Below are 14,469 nucleotides of genomic sequence, written 5' to 3' on the forward strand. Positions count from 1 at the left end.
GATCCCCCCAACCCTGAGGTTCTCTACCCGTTCAAATAAGCATGCTTAGATTGCAGCTTTAATGAAGAATTTAGCATCTGCTTAAAATCTTTCCTTTTGAAATTAAGAAGAACAGAAGGGAGTAGAAAAGAGGAAGACCAAACAAGAGATGGATTGATTCCATAAAGGAAGCCACAGACCTGAACTTACAAGATCTGAACAGGGTGGTTTATAACAGATGCTACTGGAGGTCGCTGATTCATAGGATTGCCATAAGTTGTAACCAACTTGAAGGCACATAACAACAACAACAAAGCAATTAACTTATGCTGAATCACATCCTGTATACATTTTTTAAAAGCCTCACACCCAGCAGCTGGATTTTCAGAAGATGTTTAATTGAATTGTATTTATTACAATATATGTTCTTTGCATTCATCAGCTCATCAAAATGAGATGTTATTTTGTTTTCTATAATTTATTGCACTAGTGCATATATATACAGAAGTAATTTCCAGAAATACACTCATTAACAGTCCAAAAATAAAATTTTAAAAAATAATTCCCCAGACAGTCAAATTACATCAGCATTATTGTGATTTACAACCTATTGATATTTTTCTCCACTTCATGTAGCACTTTTGGACTCAATGGCCATCAAATGTACAAGAATAAACAAGAATACACTTCTTGCATATTCTAGTTTAGAAGACGAGAGAATATACATTGGTTTTTGCATTTGTGAATTGAGAGTGCATTAGGAAAAGTATCTTATTTTCTGTAACAGAAAACAACCAGTACACTGAAAGCAAAGTGAAGAGGCTTTTTTTCCTTTCACAGAAAGAGTAAGAATTCATTCAGCCATTCATGCTAATTTTTTTCTTTCAGAGTTCCACAATGCAGTCTGAAATGTATGCATAAGAACTGCTCAGCCAAATGAAACTATTTAGAGACTGTATACCTATATATATATATTGTGTTTAATTACAGCAAAGCTCAAAAAAGCCTTAAAACTCTTCTCAATGACCATTAACCAATGTCATAAATATTAGTTGAGTGAAATGTACTTCCAGATAATCTATGTAATTGGATTCAAAGGGCTACACGGTAGCATTTCTGACAGAGTATAAGCAGGGTGATCTTCAAATTTGCTTAAAATAGTAACCTAAGGCATTATTTGCAGCTGGAGTTAATAACAGCTATATGGGCTAAGGTTCCCAGAAATAGTTTCAGATGAACCTGAAGAAATCTACAGCTTCACTCAGGTAACATTCCAATGCTGTTAGTACTCATGGAGATAATTTACAATCACAACCATGGCAGACCCAAGTAGTTTCCAGGTCAGCTGGAAGGCAATGCTGAGTCCTGAAAAATGTGTATTTGTGACATATGAAAGAATCTAAAAATAAGGTCAAGGACTAGCTGCCTACAAGACTGAGAATCACCTCCTTCAATGCTTAGATTACACATACACACACACACTCACGGAGTATAAACCAGTCCAGATTAAGTACTGTTGAGCCTCACTGATTTGTGGCAGTAAAGAAACTCTCCCATTAAAGGCAATGGGGCACACAATTGCTTAACTTTGGCTGAATCATGCCCAATATGTTCTAAGCCTCTGGGAGAACAAATATTGACAAGCTGTAGCAAGTGCATTTTTACAGGTCAGCATGTAATGGTGAGGCATTAATAACATTGAAGGATATCTGGAACAAATTGGGCCAGTCTGCAATAAGAGAAATGCCTCTTTAAAACTGGCACATGTTATCTTTTCAGATGGTCTGCTCATGGCTTTTTGGTTCCTAAGCTGACTTTTTTCGTTTCTAAGGTATTGCCAGAGATTTGGAAACTGAAAATTTATTCCTTGTTCCTCATATCGTAAATTTGACAATATGCTATCTTAAATGTCACCATTTATAGCATCAGTGCCTGTACTTCTCTAATGGCAGGCTTATTATTGTGCATGTGCACCCAAATTATTCCCAAAAGTCACTTCTTTGGGAAATTGGTGGATTTTTACAAATGACTGACAAAACACTTTAACAATTCTGCTGGTCAGCTGTTTGGAAGGGAGAGCTGGATTCAATTCCAGCCTCACTTATTTATTATTTATTTATTAGATTTATATCCCACCCTTCCTCCCAATAGGAGCCCAGGGCGGCGCTGATCAGCAGGATCTTAGCTGTTTTAGCTCAATGTGTACCCCTTTGCATCACGAAAGAGCAGTAAACATAATAGGCAGAAACGCTGCTAGGAAATTCACAAGTGCCTAAAAAAGAAGCACACTGGGCATTAAATATGATTGTAAAACTGGGCCTTCAGAGAGACAGGCTAAAAACTGTTTCTTTGAAAATACATACAGTTGCATACACCTTAACCACGAGACTATTCCAATATTAGATATGGGTTAGGTGCCTTGCAGAATTAAGGATACAACCCTATATGCACTTACCAGGGGAACAAGTACCACTGAACTCAGTGGAGCTTACTTCTGATGAGACATGTATAGGACTGTATCACGCTGCAATCCTATACACACACCTCTGGGAGTTCTATTTTATATAATTTATATATTTGGAGTATATGTTTTATGTAGTTTTTATTATGTTCTGATCATTGACTGTAACAAAGATTGATTGATTTGAGCAGTAAACCTAGCAGGATAATCCTTAGGCAGGACCAGGTACCACAGCAGTCAAAGGGAAATCACTCCATTAGGTTTCAGTGGGAAGTATAAAGAGTTAACAAGCCCTAGTGCTAATATCATTTTCACCATCGGTGGCAAAAGTACCACTGATATGAACAGGAAGACAGACCAGGGCCACACTCCAGTACAGAATTAGGCATGCTTAAATGTACCTAACTCTGTGTTGAACTGCAACATTTGGGCCCAATCCAGCTAACGTTAGTTGGAACTAACGGCACATGCCTATAGATGTCTACTCAGAAGTAAGTCCCATTGACTTCACTGGGATGTACTTCCAGGTAAGAGTGCGTAGGACTTCAGCCTAAATCACTCAAACTAACAGAACAGGTTGCCCATCCTAACAAACCTAAGTCCCACTGAAAGCAATAGGACTTAATCGTCATGCTCACATACACATCTTACATTTAAGGATGCAAACGAGAGGGCTTCTGAAACCAGTTCTCCCCAGTTGCTTTTCTCCTGGTGGTAGTGCTCCGAAAACAGCAGGAAAAAATGTCTCAAGAGAAGCCGTTTCTGACGGAAAGCACAATAAGGGGAAGACTTCAACAACCCTCTTTTGCCCACAACTTCAGTGTTTTTAAACTGAATTTAAAGAGATTTGGCAGCAACACACGGGTTTGCTCCTATCACATCTAGACTGCCCATTAGTCTCGATCAGATAATAGCTATACTGCAAACCTAACCATAAATACTACTTAAAAGAAGCAACGCTTTTAAAAAGAAAACCACCAATTTTTATTTTGTTTTAGTATTACTTGGTATATAGTCAGTAGAAGCCTGCATTTTTAATGAAGGTCGGCAACTTGTAAAAGCAACTTCTCTGAAAAATTATCTAGAACATTCAACTAGATTTAATGCATATCATTAAATTTTAAGGCAGTCAGACATGATAACTAAAAAAGGACCAGGATCTATTATAACTGTGCAAGAGGGAAAACACAGAATTGAAACGTAAAGGGAAAACTCCCACTGGCAGCTGGTTATACTGTATGGCACTCAAACTGCCTTAATTTAAAGTTGGTGGGGAGTGGGGGCAGGGTGGAGAGAACCACAGTGAGGGAAAGGCCAACCTTCACATCCAGCAAAGAAGTTCGTATCATAGCTGAAGATAAATTAAAAAGTGTTGGCCCAGCAACACAGCTCCCTTGATGTTTATCAAGCAAATAAGGTCACTTCTGAAAATGTGTTGTTGTTGTTTGTATTTAGGGGCAGAAAACGCTGTATGGTGTGCAAATGGTACACATTTAAATGGAATCACTGTGATGAACTCACAGAGGCAGCAACCAGGAAAGGTGCAGGTCCCTGCCTCCTCATATTTTGCAGAGAAACAAACTGGGCAGTATCTGACTTCAGTAAGTCCACTGATTTCAATGGGTCTACTCTGAGTATTAGGTCAGATGCTACCCATTAATTCACAGGCACATAACATCCATGCCCAGCTGGCTTAAGGGCACACAACGCACTTGAGCAATTATGCCTTAATGTAAAAAAAAAGAAAAAAGCAAGCAGTGTGCCCTCAGAACAACCAGGATGTCCAATTATTCTGGTGGGGTTATTCCTTAGTTCAGGCACAACTTGGGGTGCAGTAAAGATAGCAAGCTCGGACCCAATTTTTTTTCTTACTGTAAATTATAGCCTTGATGCAGAGGAGCCAACGGCATGCACACTACAGGTAGCACTCAATGCTGCTCTTTTTTGCTTCTGTCTTTTTAAGGGAGTTTCACCACAATGTCTCTCAGTATCGAAACACACAAGAGCTTTAAAAAAAACCCACTCAAGTTTAAAATCCAGTTTGGCTGTTCCACATTGGCATTATAGAACTGGGGGCCACACACTCAGCCAGTTCAAATTAGTACAGCAATAGCGATTACAGATTTCCTTTAAATGTTTAGGCTATCTGAAGAGTAACAGACCAATTGAGATTGAGTTCAACTGATTTGATCATATTTTGTTGACCAAGGGCGGTGGTTCTAATAAAAGCAGGTATTTCAGCTCAGAGGCTTCAAGTTAGTTCATCCTTCTCTACCTAAAAAATAAGGGCTGGAAGGCCCCAGCAATGCCCCAGACTGGAAACATATCCCACACTGGTATGGAAGTTGACAGGGGAAACCCCCGAAGACCGTTTGCTTCTGAGAATCACATTCAGAAACGTCCTTATGTAACAAGACTATATATGCCATATATCTTGAGCATGGTATTGGAGAAGATCTGGGAGTGCGCTTTCAGCAATGTTACTTTAAAAGGACAAAAAGCAATTCCTGAACTGACATTTAAGAAAATGTTCACTACATCCCAAACTCCAGGTGAGTCGTAAATGGTTAGATCCTGCTGCATCACTGAAACACAGAAGAGAGTTGCTGGCAAGGAGATTCAGAAGCAGTTATGGCACATGAGAATGGACATCCTGGTTTTCAAAAGGTGGCAGTGGATCCCTCCAGTACGTGAAATGACTGTAGGTGTCAGAACATGGGAAGTCTGAAGAATGGCTTCTTTTCAGCAAGGGAAATACGTGATCTACCACTTCACAGAGTCTCACATACCTGGACAAAAACATTAATAATAATAATTACCTAAGAAATTATTGGGTATATAGAATATGCTGATTTCACGGATTGCATTAATGTAGTTATTTTTGCCCACATTTTAAGACACAATAATTGCAAGGAAAAATACAATAGAACCACACAGCCAGTTAACCCATTTCTGAACCTGATGTGTGTGGACATGATTTGCTGAAGCACTACTGGGGTAACATTAGGTTAGCTTAGAGTTTAAATGCAATAGCACACCTGTAAAACTGCAAAAAATGTAAGTTTTTGTTCAAGTAAAGAAAACTGGGAAATCTTCATTTTAACTACAATCAAACAGAGATTACACTGCACATAAAGTAAATCTTGATAATATCACAATCTGATTTCAGGGTAGCCCAGTGAATTCCTGTTGAAACTTTCAGCATCAAAGGGCTTACAGAAAGAGATGTTTCTGCTCCATACTCCATTAGGAATAAGTGGATGGATACTCACGATGAGATGTTGGTCTTTGCATGCTCTTGAATAAGCTCTCCTTTAGGATTAACAGTGAATATTCTGTTTAGTGAAACTCCCACTTGCTTGTATGAATACACATCCTACGTAAAGAGAAGAAAAAGAAAAAGGTGGGTTCCCCTCAAAATTAACAAACAATGCATCCTGATCAAATGCTTATATGAGATATATGCCAGGGTGGTTGAAGTGTTGCACTGTGGCCTGAGGGACCAGGGTCCAAATCCCCACTCAGTCTATGAAGCTCACTGGGTGACCTTGGGCCAGTGACCTTTCCTCAGCCCAACCTACCTTACAGGGTAGCTGTGAGGATAAAGTGGGGACAGGGCAATTCACATGCTCACAAAATTCCTATTTGTATGAATGTGATGCATGCTCGTGGAGCATTTTGAACGGAAAGGTTCACACCTTGGAGGACATTCACCCTTGGCCAGCGCTCTGGGGGCCAAAAGTAGGTGCAACCACCCCACATTTTCACACGTACACACACAGGGCACACAGACATAGCCCCCCTCCTCAGCTAATGCACACAAATCAGCTGAGCAGGGGGGTAATGCCGCTCCCTCTCCACTCATCAAATGATCAATCTGACGACTCAGGATAACCAGCACAATCCAGATCCATAAAAGACAAGACATTCGTGCCAGTCCCGTAAGACATTTGTGCTACTATCCACATTCATCTCCACTAAACCACACGGAAGGATGACCAATTGATGTGCAGTGAAGAAATGTTTCACAAGCCCACATATAACTAACATGTTATCATTAGTAGTTTTAAACTACAGCCATGAACCCAGGAGTGCAGAAGCTCATCTTTGGATGAGCCCTCATAAAATAATATCTCAACAGATACTCACAGCAGGCCTATTGCCGAAGGCAGCATAAAAAGGTTCTGTGTTGGGGTGAAACAAGTTTTTTATGTCGGTTAGACACTGAACTTTAAACTTCTCTGGTTTCTTCTCTATTACTTCTCTGAAATAAACAATCACACAATAAGATAATATTTTAAAAATGCTTCATCAATGCAAGACAGTCATTTTTATTAGGCTAAATACAAGGTTTTAACTGACTGGAGCTACCCTACGCCACCCCCAGCCCCCAAGGATCTAGGACTTATAAAGGAACTCATGGTTCCTTGTTAAGTTTTTTTTTCTTTTTTTGAAGTTTCCATAGATGTGTGACATGGTTCAAAAACAAGGTGCACGTAATCTGGCCAATGTTTAGCTCTTTTAAATCTGATTGATTGCATTTAAAGAGAGTTACGCATGTGCCTAGTTCACCCAATAAAAAATTAAGGCGATTTAAATATGCTTTACTTAGCTGGACTGTGATTGAGAACTGAAAATAGCTTATTTCACAGGAAAAAATAGTTTTTGGTTCCTAAGCAGATGTTCTTCATTCTACAGAAATAGGCATGCATAGGATCACTAAGGCAACCACAAAAAACCCTTGAATCAACAAGTGTTTACAGATCTCAAGGAAGGCTCCATTTCCGCCAAAACCTTGAAATGCATAAAACATCTATACTTAAAACTGGAAAACTGATTTGCTGTGCCTTTGTTAAGGGGTGGGTCTGACACAGTTTGGTTACTTGAAGAAAAAAAAGGCAACTTTTCCTTCTCCGTACTATTAAAAAATAGTAACAGATGAAACAGTTGATAACTGGCTGACCAAAATCTGCTGCCTGAGGTGGTAACATCCCTTATCTAATGATAAGGCCAGCTCTGGTTTTACTCTAAATCCACTGAATGATATCCACTATTACTTGAGTATAGTTTCAACTTTTTAAAACATTGTTTAATTTACTGATGTACAGATTGGATTTATGGATATTTTCTAGTTATGTGATTTCACTATGTTCATCAATGGGGAAGGAAGGGAGTAGAGAGAGAAGATTCCTAAACCATGCTATATTATATTTTAAGTATATGTGATTTATAAAACAAAAACAGTAGCGATCCTATATATTACTTTTAAATGAAACTCACAACAACCTTTCTAGTACTTGAGATTTATGAAGAAATATCCAACAGCAGCTTTAAGACATGTCCCATTTTCCACTGAAAATGTTAGTCAGTTGCTTTTCAAATGGACCTAATCACAGTTAGCTTCTGCTGGGCTGGGGCCATAGACGTCTGATGCAATAATTTGCAGAGATGGCAAAGTTGAATTTTACTACCCTGAGCCACAGGGCCTTTACAAAATGTATCACATCCTTAGCAATCACTAGCAGATACTGATGGCCCCCTCAAGGCTCATCTTGCAATAAAGATGTGTAATCTTTATAGCTGAAACCCTGACAATATTTCAAACAAAAATATTGAACTAACAAACCCAACAACTTGGCAACTCTCAAGCAGTGAAATTTCTACCGTTAAAAGATTTGGTGTTATCATACCTGTGGAAAGCTGAGAACAAACTACTGGGACTCAGTAACACAGGACCTTGAGGTAGCACTGTACCCCGTTCATTGACCCAGTGCAAGTATCCTCGGGTCATATCTGCCATCCCTATGGCACGTGCAGAACAGTACAGGAACTTATATCCATTTCTGTTTTAAAAGAGAGAGGACATGATCACAACGTAATCACAGATATAATGAAAACTTTTTTGTAATCAAAACATAAAGGCTTTTTCTTCATAGCTCAGCTTTATCATGTGAGGTAATATTAATCTCTCATGTACTGGATAAATTACATTGTAGAAGATAGCATTTTCTTCAGTCACAGGGATGCATCCATAAGATTTATGTATTCAAAGCCACATTAGTGCTAAGGCTGCGATCTCATGTTTTGACCAATATGGGTATGGAAGAGTGCAGCTGATTTCCATCGGATTTACTCAGGCACAGAACAAGGAGACAGAGACCGCTCTGTCTCTGGGCAAGCGGATCATTTACTTCAAGTAGCAAGTGGCAGTAAATTGTCAGTTATTTAGCTTTGCGAGGAGCCACTGGCTGAGGCATGCGCATGCTCCATTCTCCCCCTGCTGGGATACAGGAGAAGAGTATGGCGAGGGAAGGCACAGCGAGGCTCAGTGACTGAAAGCAACTGACCCTGAAGGCTAAAGACGATAGGACACTGTAGCTTACTAGCCCCACGAACCAACACTGAAGAGGGAACTGACTGCAAGGCAAGTGGGGAATTTACTGACCAGGTAAGTGAATGAACTCCCTGAACAGGAACAGAATTGTGAGGGGCTCTGTAATTAAAAAGGGGCAGGCAAACACAATTCTTGATAATACTCCTCACTTTACTGTTTTAGACACCTGCTGAAAACATTTTGGTTTCAGCAAGCATATCCAGGCACATGATTTAGTTACCTATATTTGTTTTAAAAGTTTTATTGGCTTTATTTTTGTTTTTAATGATGATGGTTTTATAGATATTTGTTTTCATTTGGTTTATTTTAGCAGTGTTTTATCTGTTAAACTGTAATTTTATTTGTACACCTCATGGAGAACTTTTTATAAATTCTCTAAATAAATAAGTGTGGGTGCCATATGATGAGAAGAGTCCTACCATTTCTCCTGAACCCCTCAGTGAATGACAGAGGTTCAGAAAAGGGCAACCAAAATGATCAAGGGGATGGAACGACTCCCCTATGAGGAAAGGTTGCAGGATTTGGGGCTTTTTAGTTTAGAGAAAAAGAGAGTAGGAGGTGACATGACAGAAACATATAAAATTATATAAAAATTGTGTTTAAAATTATGCATGGCACAGAGAAAGTATCACTAGAACCTGTGGTCATCCAGTGAAGCTGAATGTTAGAAGATTCCGGACAGACAAAAGAAAGTACTTATTTACACAGCACACAGTTAAAACTGGAATTTGCTCCTACAGGAGACAGTTACTTTGATGGCTTTAAAGGAGGATTAGACAAAATTCATGGAGGATAAGGTTATCAATAGTTACTAGCTATGATGGCTATGCTCTGCCTCCACAGACAGAGGCAGCATGCTTCTGAATACCAATTGCTGGAAACCACAGGAAGAGAGAGTGCTCTTGCACTCAGGTCCCACTTGTGGGCTTCCCATGTAAAAGATTGCCTCCTCCCCTACAGATCCCCTCAGGGGTTGAAATCAACAGAGGGGGCCCTTTTTAGTAGTTCCTCCACCCTTGGAAGTTCAGGGGGGGTGGCCCAGGGGAGGGAATTCTCTGTGGCAGCCCCTAACCTGTGGAACTTCCTCCCCACTGAGGTGTGTCTGGCAACTTCATTGTGCAACGTTTGGCAAATGCTGAAGACGCACCTCTTTACCCTGGCCTTCAACACCTGAGATATATATTTCTAGGACCCACCCTATTTTTTGTGATGTTGTTTAGGTTGTTTTTAACTGTTTTTAATCAAGTGTTTAAAATTGTTGTAACTTGTCCTGAGTCCTTTGGGTGAAGGGCAGGGAACAACTTCTAATTTTAATAATAGTAGGCATCTAGTTGGCCACTTTGAGAACTGGATGCTGACCTAGATGGGCAACTGGCCTGATCCAGCAGGCTCTTCTTATGTTTTTATGGGGCTAAAACAAAAGCCTTATACTGAAGGGAAAGCAGTGAGTAATCTCACAAGAGCATAATTATATTTTGGGCACTGTGGAGCGGCCCTATTTGGGTCTTCTGCCCTAGACACCAAACCTTCTGCCAGGAGGAATAGAAAGGTGCCAGTGGGCTCCTCACTGTCAAATGGCCACACTCCAGGTGAATATTTACCTACCATACCCAAACAGCCCCCCCCTCTAGATTATGCCAAAGACTCTTTGGAAGTAACCACATTTAAAAAGCAAAGTTTAAGGCAAAGCTCCCACATGACATCTAAGATCAGGACTATTCTTAGCCTAATTAGAGATATTTGGTTTTTCTGTGCAAATGAACTCTGTGAATGCAGAAAAGCCTGGATTCAGTGAAAGGTTAGCTAATATACTCACTGGCTCACTTTATGGTACAATTTGGCAATCCCTTGATGTGTCCAGTCTTTGCCAAGAGTGGGCAAGATATGACCTAAAGTGTCTGACCTGGAAAAAGAGATCATAAAACAAAACAAATAATCAATCAAACAAATGGACTAGAAGAAATACACCACTGCATAGCATTACAGAACAAGGATACACAATTTTATTTGGTGATTTAACATTATTATTTATTACTTATTAGCAATGTTTCATTCCTGCTTTTTAGTGTAAATATTTCCATGATCTCTGACAACGCAGGAGTGCCTTTCTAAGGATTCTTACAAGAGAAACTCCTTATGTCCCTTTGACTTTGAAACCACTACAAATGTATTCATGTTTGTTATTACATTTATATCCCACCTTTCCTCTTCCAAGCTGGCACATGTTCCCCCCTCCCCATTTTTTCCTCACAACAACCCTGTGAGGTAGATTAGGCTGAGAGACAGTGAGCGTCATGGCTGATTGGAGATTTGAACTCTGGTCTCCCAGGTCACAGTCCAACACTCTAACCACCACACCGGCTCTCCTGTGGATCAGCTTATATTGTAATCATTATTATTGAACCTTTTCTACAGGAAATCTGTACTCGAGGTGGCTTACAATGATGTGGACACACATTAAAATAATAAGAAAACAAAGGCAGAACAGTTTCAAATCAATAGTAAACCATAAAATAGTAAAGAAAACCAGCAACAATTTCCTATGCTACAAAGTACCTGGGAACTGCTACCTACACTTACTGCAATGTGTAGACTTTGTTATCAGCCTGTATATCTCCTGTCTGGTTCACACATGCCAACCAGATACACAAGGAAGCCTGAAGGTGCCTTCTCCTATCCCTCCCTGTCAGACTGACGTAATGACTTTTGAGTGTTGCTGTTGTGTCATGTGATGGAAGGAGTTGGGTCCAACTTGTCAGCATCACTCCATCTGATATGGCACAATGGTAGCAGAGGGGCCACTGATCTTATGCACGGTATATTACAGAGAAGAGGACGAAAGAACTGAGCCACCAATGTCTGCAAGAGACAATGCCTCAGTGCAAAGTGGACCTGTGAGCCTTCTGTCATTCTGCACATTGCCTGCTTCATCAGAAAGTTCAAATCAGGGTCCCCCGCAGGGAAACTTGGCATACCATGCCTTGCTAAGAACTCACCTTGTGATTGTGCCGTCAATGTCAGAAATAATAACTTTGTCATCCCAGTTCCACAAATAGATGATGCCTTCACAGCGACACGTCCCTTGATATTGTGTTGTAACGCTAAAAATCACATCATTGGGGCCATTCTTAAGGTTTAGACTTTTCTGTTGAAAAAGAACACACAAAATCAAACCCAGAATTCAAACTATGCACACTGACAAACAAGATGGCTCTGAAAATTGTTAAAACACAATTCTTAAAGGGTTGGTGGCAAATGGTTTTAGTTACACACATTGAGTCCCTTTTCTTGACTACTGAATAAAGAAAGCAGAGTTTGACCTTAAGGGTTACCTTGCTCGCTTTTAATATATAGCCCACCCATCAAAGTAGACAGGAATTCTGCTGGGTAATCAATGGCTGAGATGTACAAGTCAGCAAAAACAATAAAATAAGAAAACAATTAAAAAACAAAACAAAACAAAATACCAGGCTCAACGGCAACAAGCAGTTATGTAAACCACTCAGAGATTTTTACAATTAAGTGGTATACTAATTCTGTTAAATAAATAAAGAAAATCTTCTTAGTTTTAAACCTCAGTCATTGTATTGACTGAGTTTCTAAAATAAACATACTTCTTTGGGGGGGGTTATGCCCCATGTTCTCTTACATCAATCACTTCATTGATACAAAGCTTCTTTAACACCACAGAGAAATAGAATCATTGCCCTTTGCAGCCAATGAATTACTGTAAATGAATTCCATATCTTTATAGGAGATCTACTGACTTAAATGTGGCCTATTTTTAAAAAAATATATGTTAACATTTGGACCACAAATGCTACCAGCTACAACCCTCTTCTGGTGTTCTGATTAGGAGTTACTTTCAGATGGGAGGGGACGCTGCAGGGAACAGCACTCTACATTCACCACCACCTGTCCCTGTTCCGATCACCCTCCATGAGTTGGAGGGTGAATGTCTGAAGCAGAGAGCCCCTGGTATTCGTGGAACCTCTGCTTGTAATCCTAGAAGACTGTAGCCAGTCAGGGCAGTCATTACTGGGCTAGATAGATTCCTTTTTTTTTTTTTTTTTTTTTTTCAATAATTTTTATTCAGATTTTCATAAAACATACAAGACGAAATCATAAAACATTCAAAGACAAAAAACAAAATCAAAAATAGTTAAACAAAAAGAAAAAAAGAAAAAAAAAACAAAAATAAAAAATAAAGAGTAAAATATTGACTTCCCATTTGTCAAAGATCAAATCAGTTATAAGTCTATAATATATAACAATCCTGTCTCTTAAGTCATATTATAAAATCACTTTCCTCCAGTAGTTATCTTACTTAATCATCAAATCTCATAAACATTACTTTATTCTTTCCACAAAAAGTCAAAGAGAGGTTTCAATTCTTTAAGAAATATATCTATCAATTTTTTTTTCCAGATAAGCATATCGATTAATCCATCTCATTACTAATTATGATAATCTTATTGTCATAACCATAGTCAAAATAAACATTTCAATTAATCCATCACATCAGAATCTGTTAGGTTCAGTAATTTCAGTAGCCATTGTTCTATTATCCCTATTAGTTCCATTTTCCATCTTCCATCTTCAGTAGTCTTGTTAAGTCCAGTAATTTCAGTATCCAATCTTCCATTATCAGTATTCCATAATAATCTTGCTGTCAAAGCCATAGTCATATAGTAAGAGTCTGATGGGAATTACCTCTATCCCAAATATTTTCTTGCCATCCATTCTGAATAGGTTGCTGAAATACTGCTGTAAAATCATATCTCTGTTCTTTTTTTCAAAATACACTGGGTCATCTCTTGAAAGTTTTTCCATTGTCACATGGCTGCAGTTAATTCCATAGATTTTCTCTATATTGGGCTCCATCACATCATTCCAGTCCAGAAGATTATCCATGCCATTGATAACTTTATCTCTAGAATCTTCATTAATTTCTTCAGAGATAACATTGAGTTCCAAACAATAGATTTTATTTCTAAAGTCCATAGACTCCAAATCTTGTTCCTGTTCCACGATTGTTCCAATCTCCGGGATCTCCTCTCTCACAGGGACCCCTGTTCCAGTCTCCAGGGTCTCCTCTCTCACAGGGACCCCTGTTCCAGTCTCCAGGGTCTCCTCTCTCACAAGGACCCCTATGTCTTTAATCTCCTGTGTCTCCAAACAATAGATTTTGTTTCTAAAGTCCATAGACTCCAAATCTTTTTCCTGTTCCACGTTTGTTCCAATCTCCAGGGTCACCTCTCTCACAGGGACCCCTATATCTTTAATCTCCTGCTTCATTTTACTCAATTCAATTTTCAGCTCCTTACAACCCTGTCGCAGGTTTTGTTTCGTTATCTCAATCTCATCCATTATTTTCTGAAACATAGTTATTTCCAGATTCTCAGCCACTTTCTTAATTGCCATTTTAAAAGAAAAATATAGGAAAACCACTTCTTATTTCAGCAACAATTGGGTTAATACTCCAAACTTGGTGACATCACAGTATAAACAAAGCAGACAGCCTTATCTCTCCATGCTTAAGTAAACAAAATGCAGTTCCCAGGATCGAAACAATTAATGGCGGTCGTCAGGAAACAGATTCGTCAAAATAAAATAGACCAAAAAGAGAGTAGTC

At 39.1% G+C, this 14,469-nt stretch overlaps 1 protein-coding gene across 10 annotated transcripts in view; it reads right to left on the minus strand.

Moving 5' to 3' along the window:
* Window positions 1-389: 389 nt before the first annotated feature.
* LPIN1 (lipin 1) overlaps window positions 390-14,469 on the minus strand; it is a 143,463-nt gene continuing 129,383 nt past the window's right edge. For all 10 annotated transcript variants that reach the window (XM_061622754.1, XM_061622759.1, XM_061622757.1 and 7 more), the window contains 6 exons: window positions 11,831-11,979; window positions 10,651-10,737; window positions 8,131-8,283; window positions 6,590-6,704; window positions 5,713-5,816; window positions 390-5,229 (listed from right to left, as the gene is read on the minus strand). In XM_061622754.1, coding sequence (XP_061478738.1) covers window positions 5,070-5,229; window positions 5,713-5,816; window positions 6,590-6,704; window positions 8,131-8,283; window positions 10,651-10,737; window positions 11,831-11,979 — 768 coding nt within the window. In that variant the 3' untranslated portion in view covers window positions 390-5,069. The remainder of the gene's footprint in view (window positions 5,230-5,712; window positions 5,817-6,589; window positions 6,705-8,130; window positions 8,284-10,650; window positions 10,738-11,830; window positions 11,980-14,469) is intronic.

Source organism: Rhineura floridana, chromosome 4 (assembly GCF_030035675.1).
Source record: "Rhineura floridana isolate rRhiFlo1 chromosome 4, rRhiFlo1.hap2, whole genome shotgun sequence".
Taxonomy (NCBI): Eukaryota; Metazoa; Chordata; class Lepidosauria; order Squamata; family Rhineuridae; genus Rhineura; species Rhineura floridana.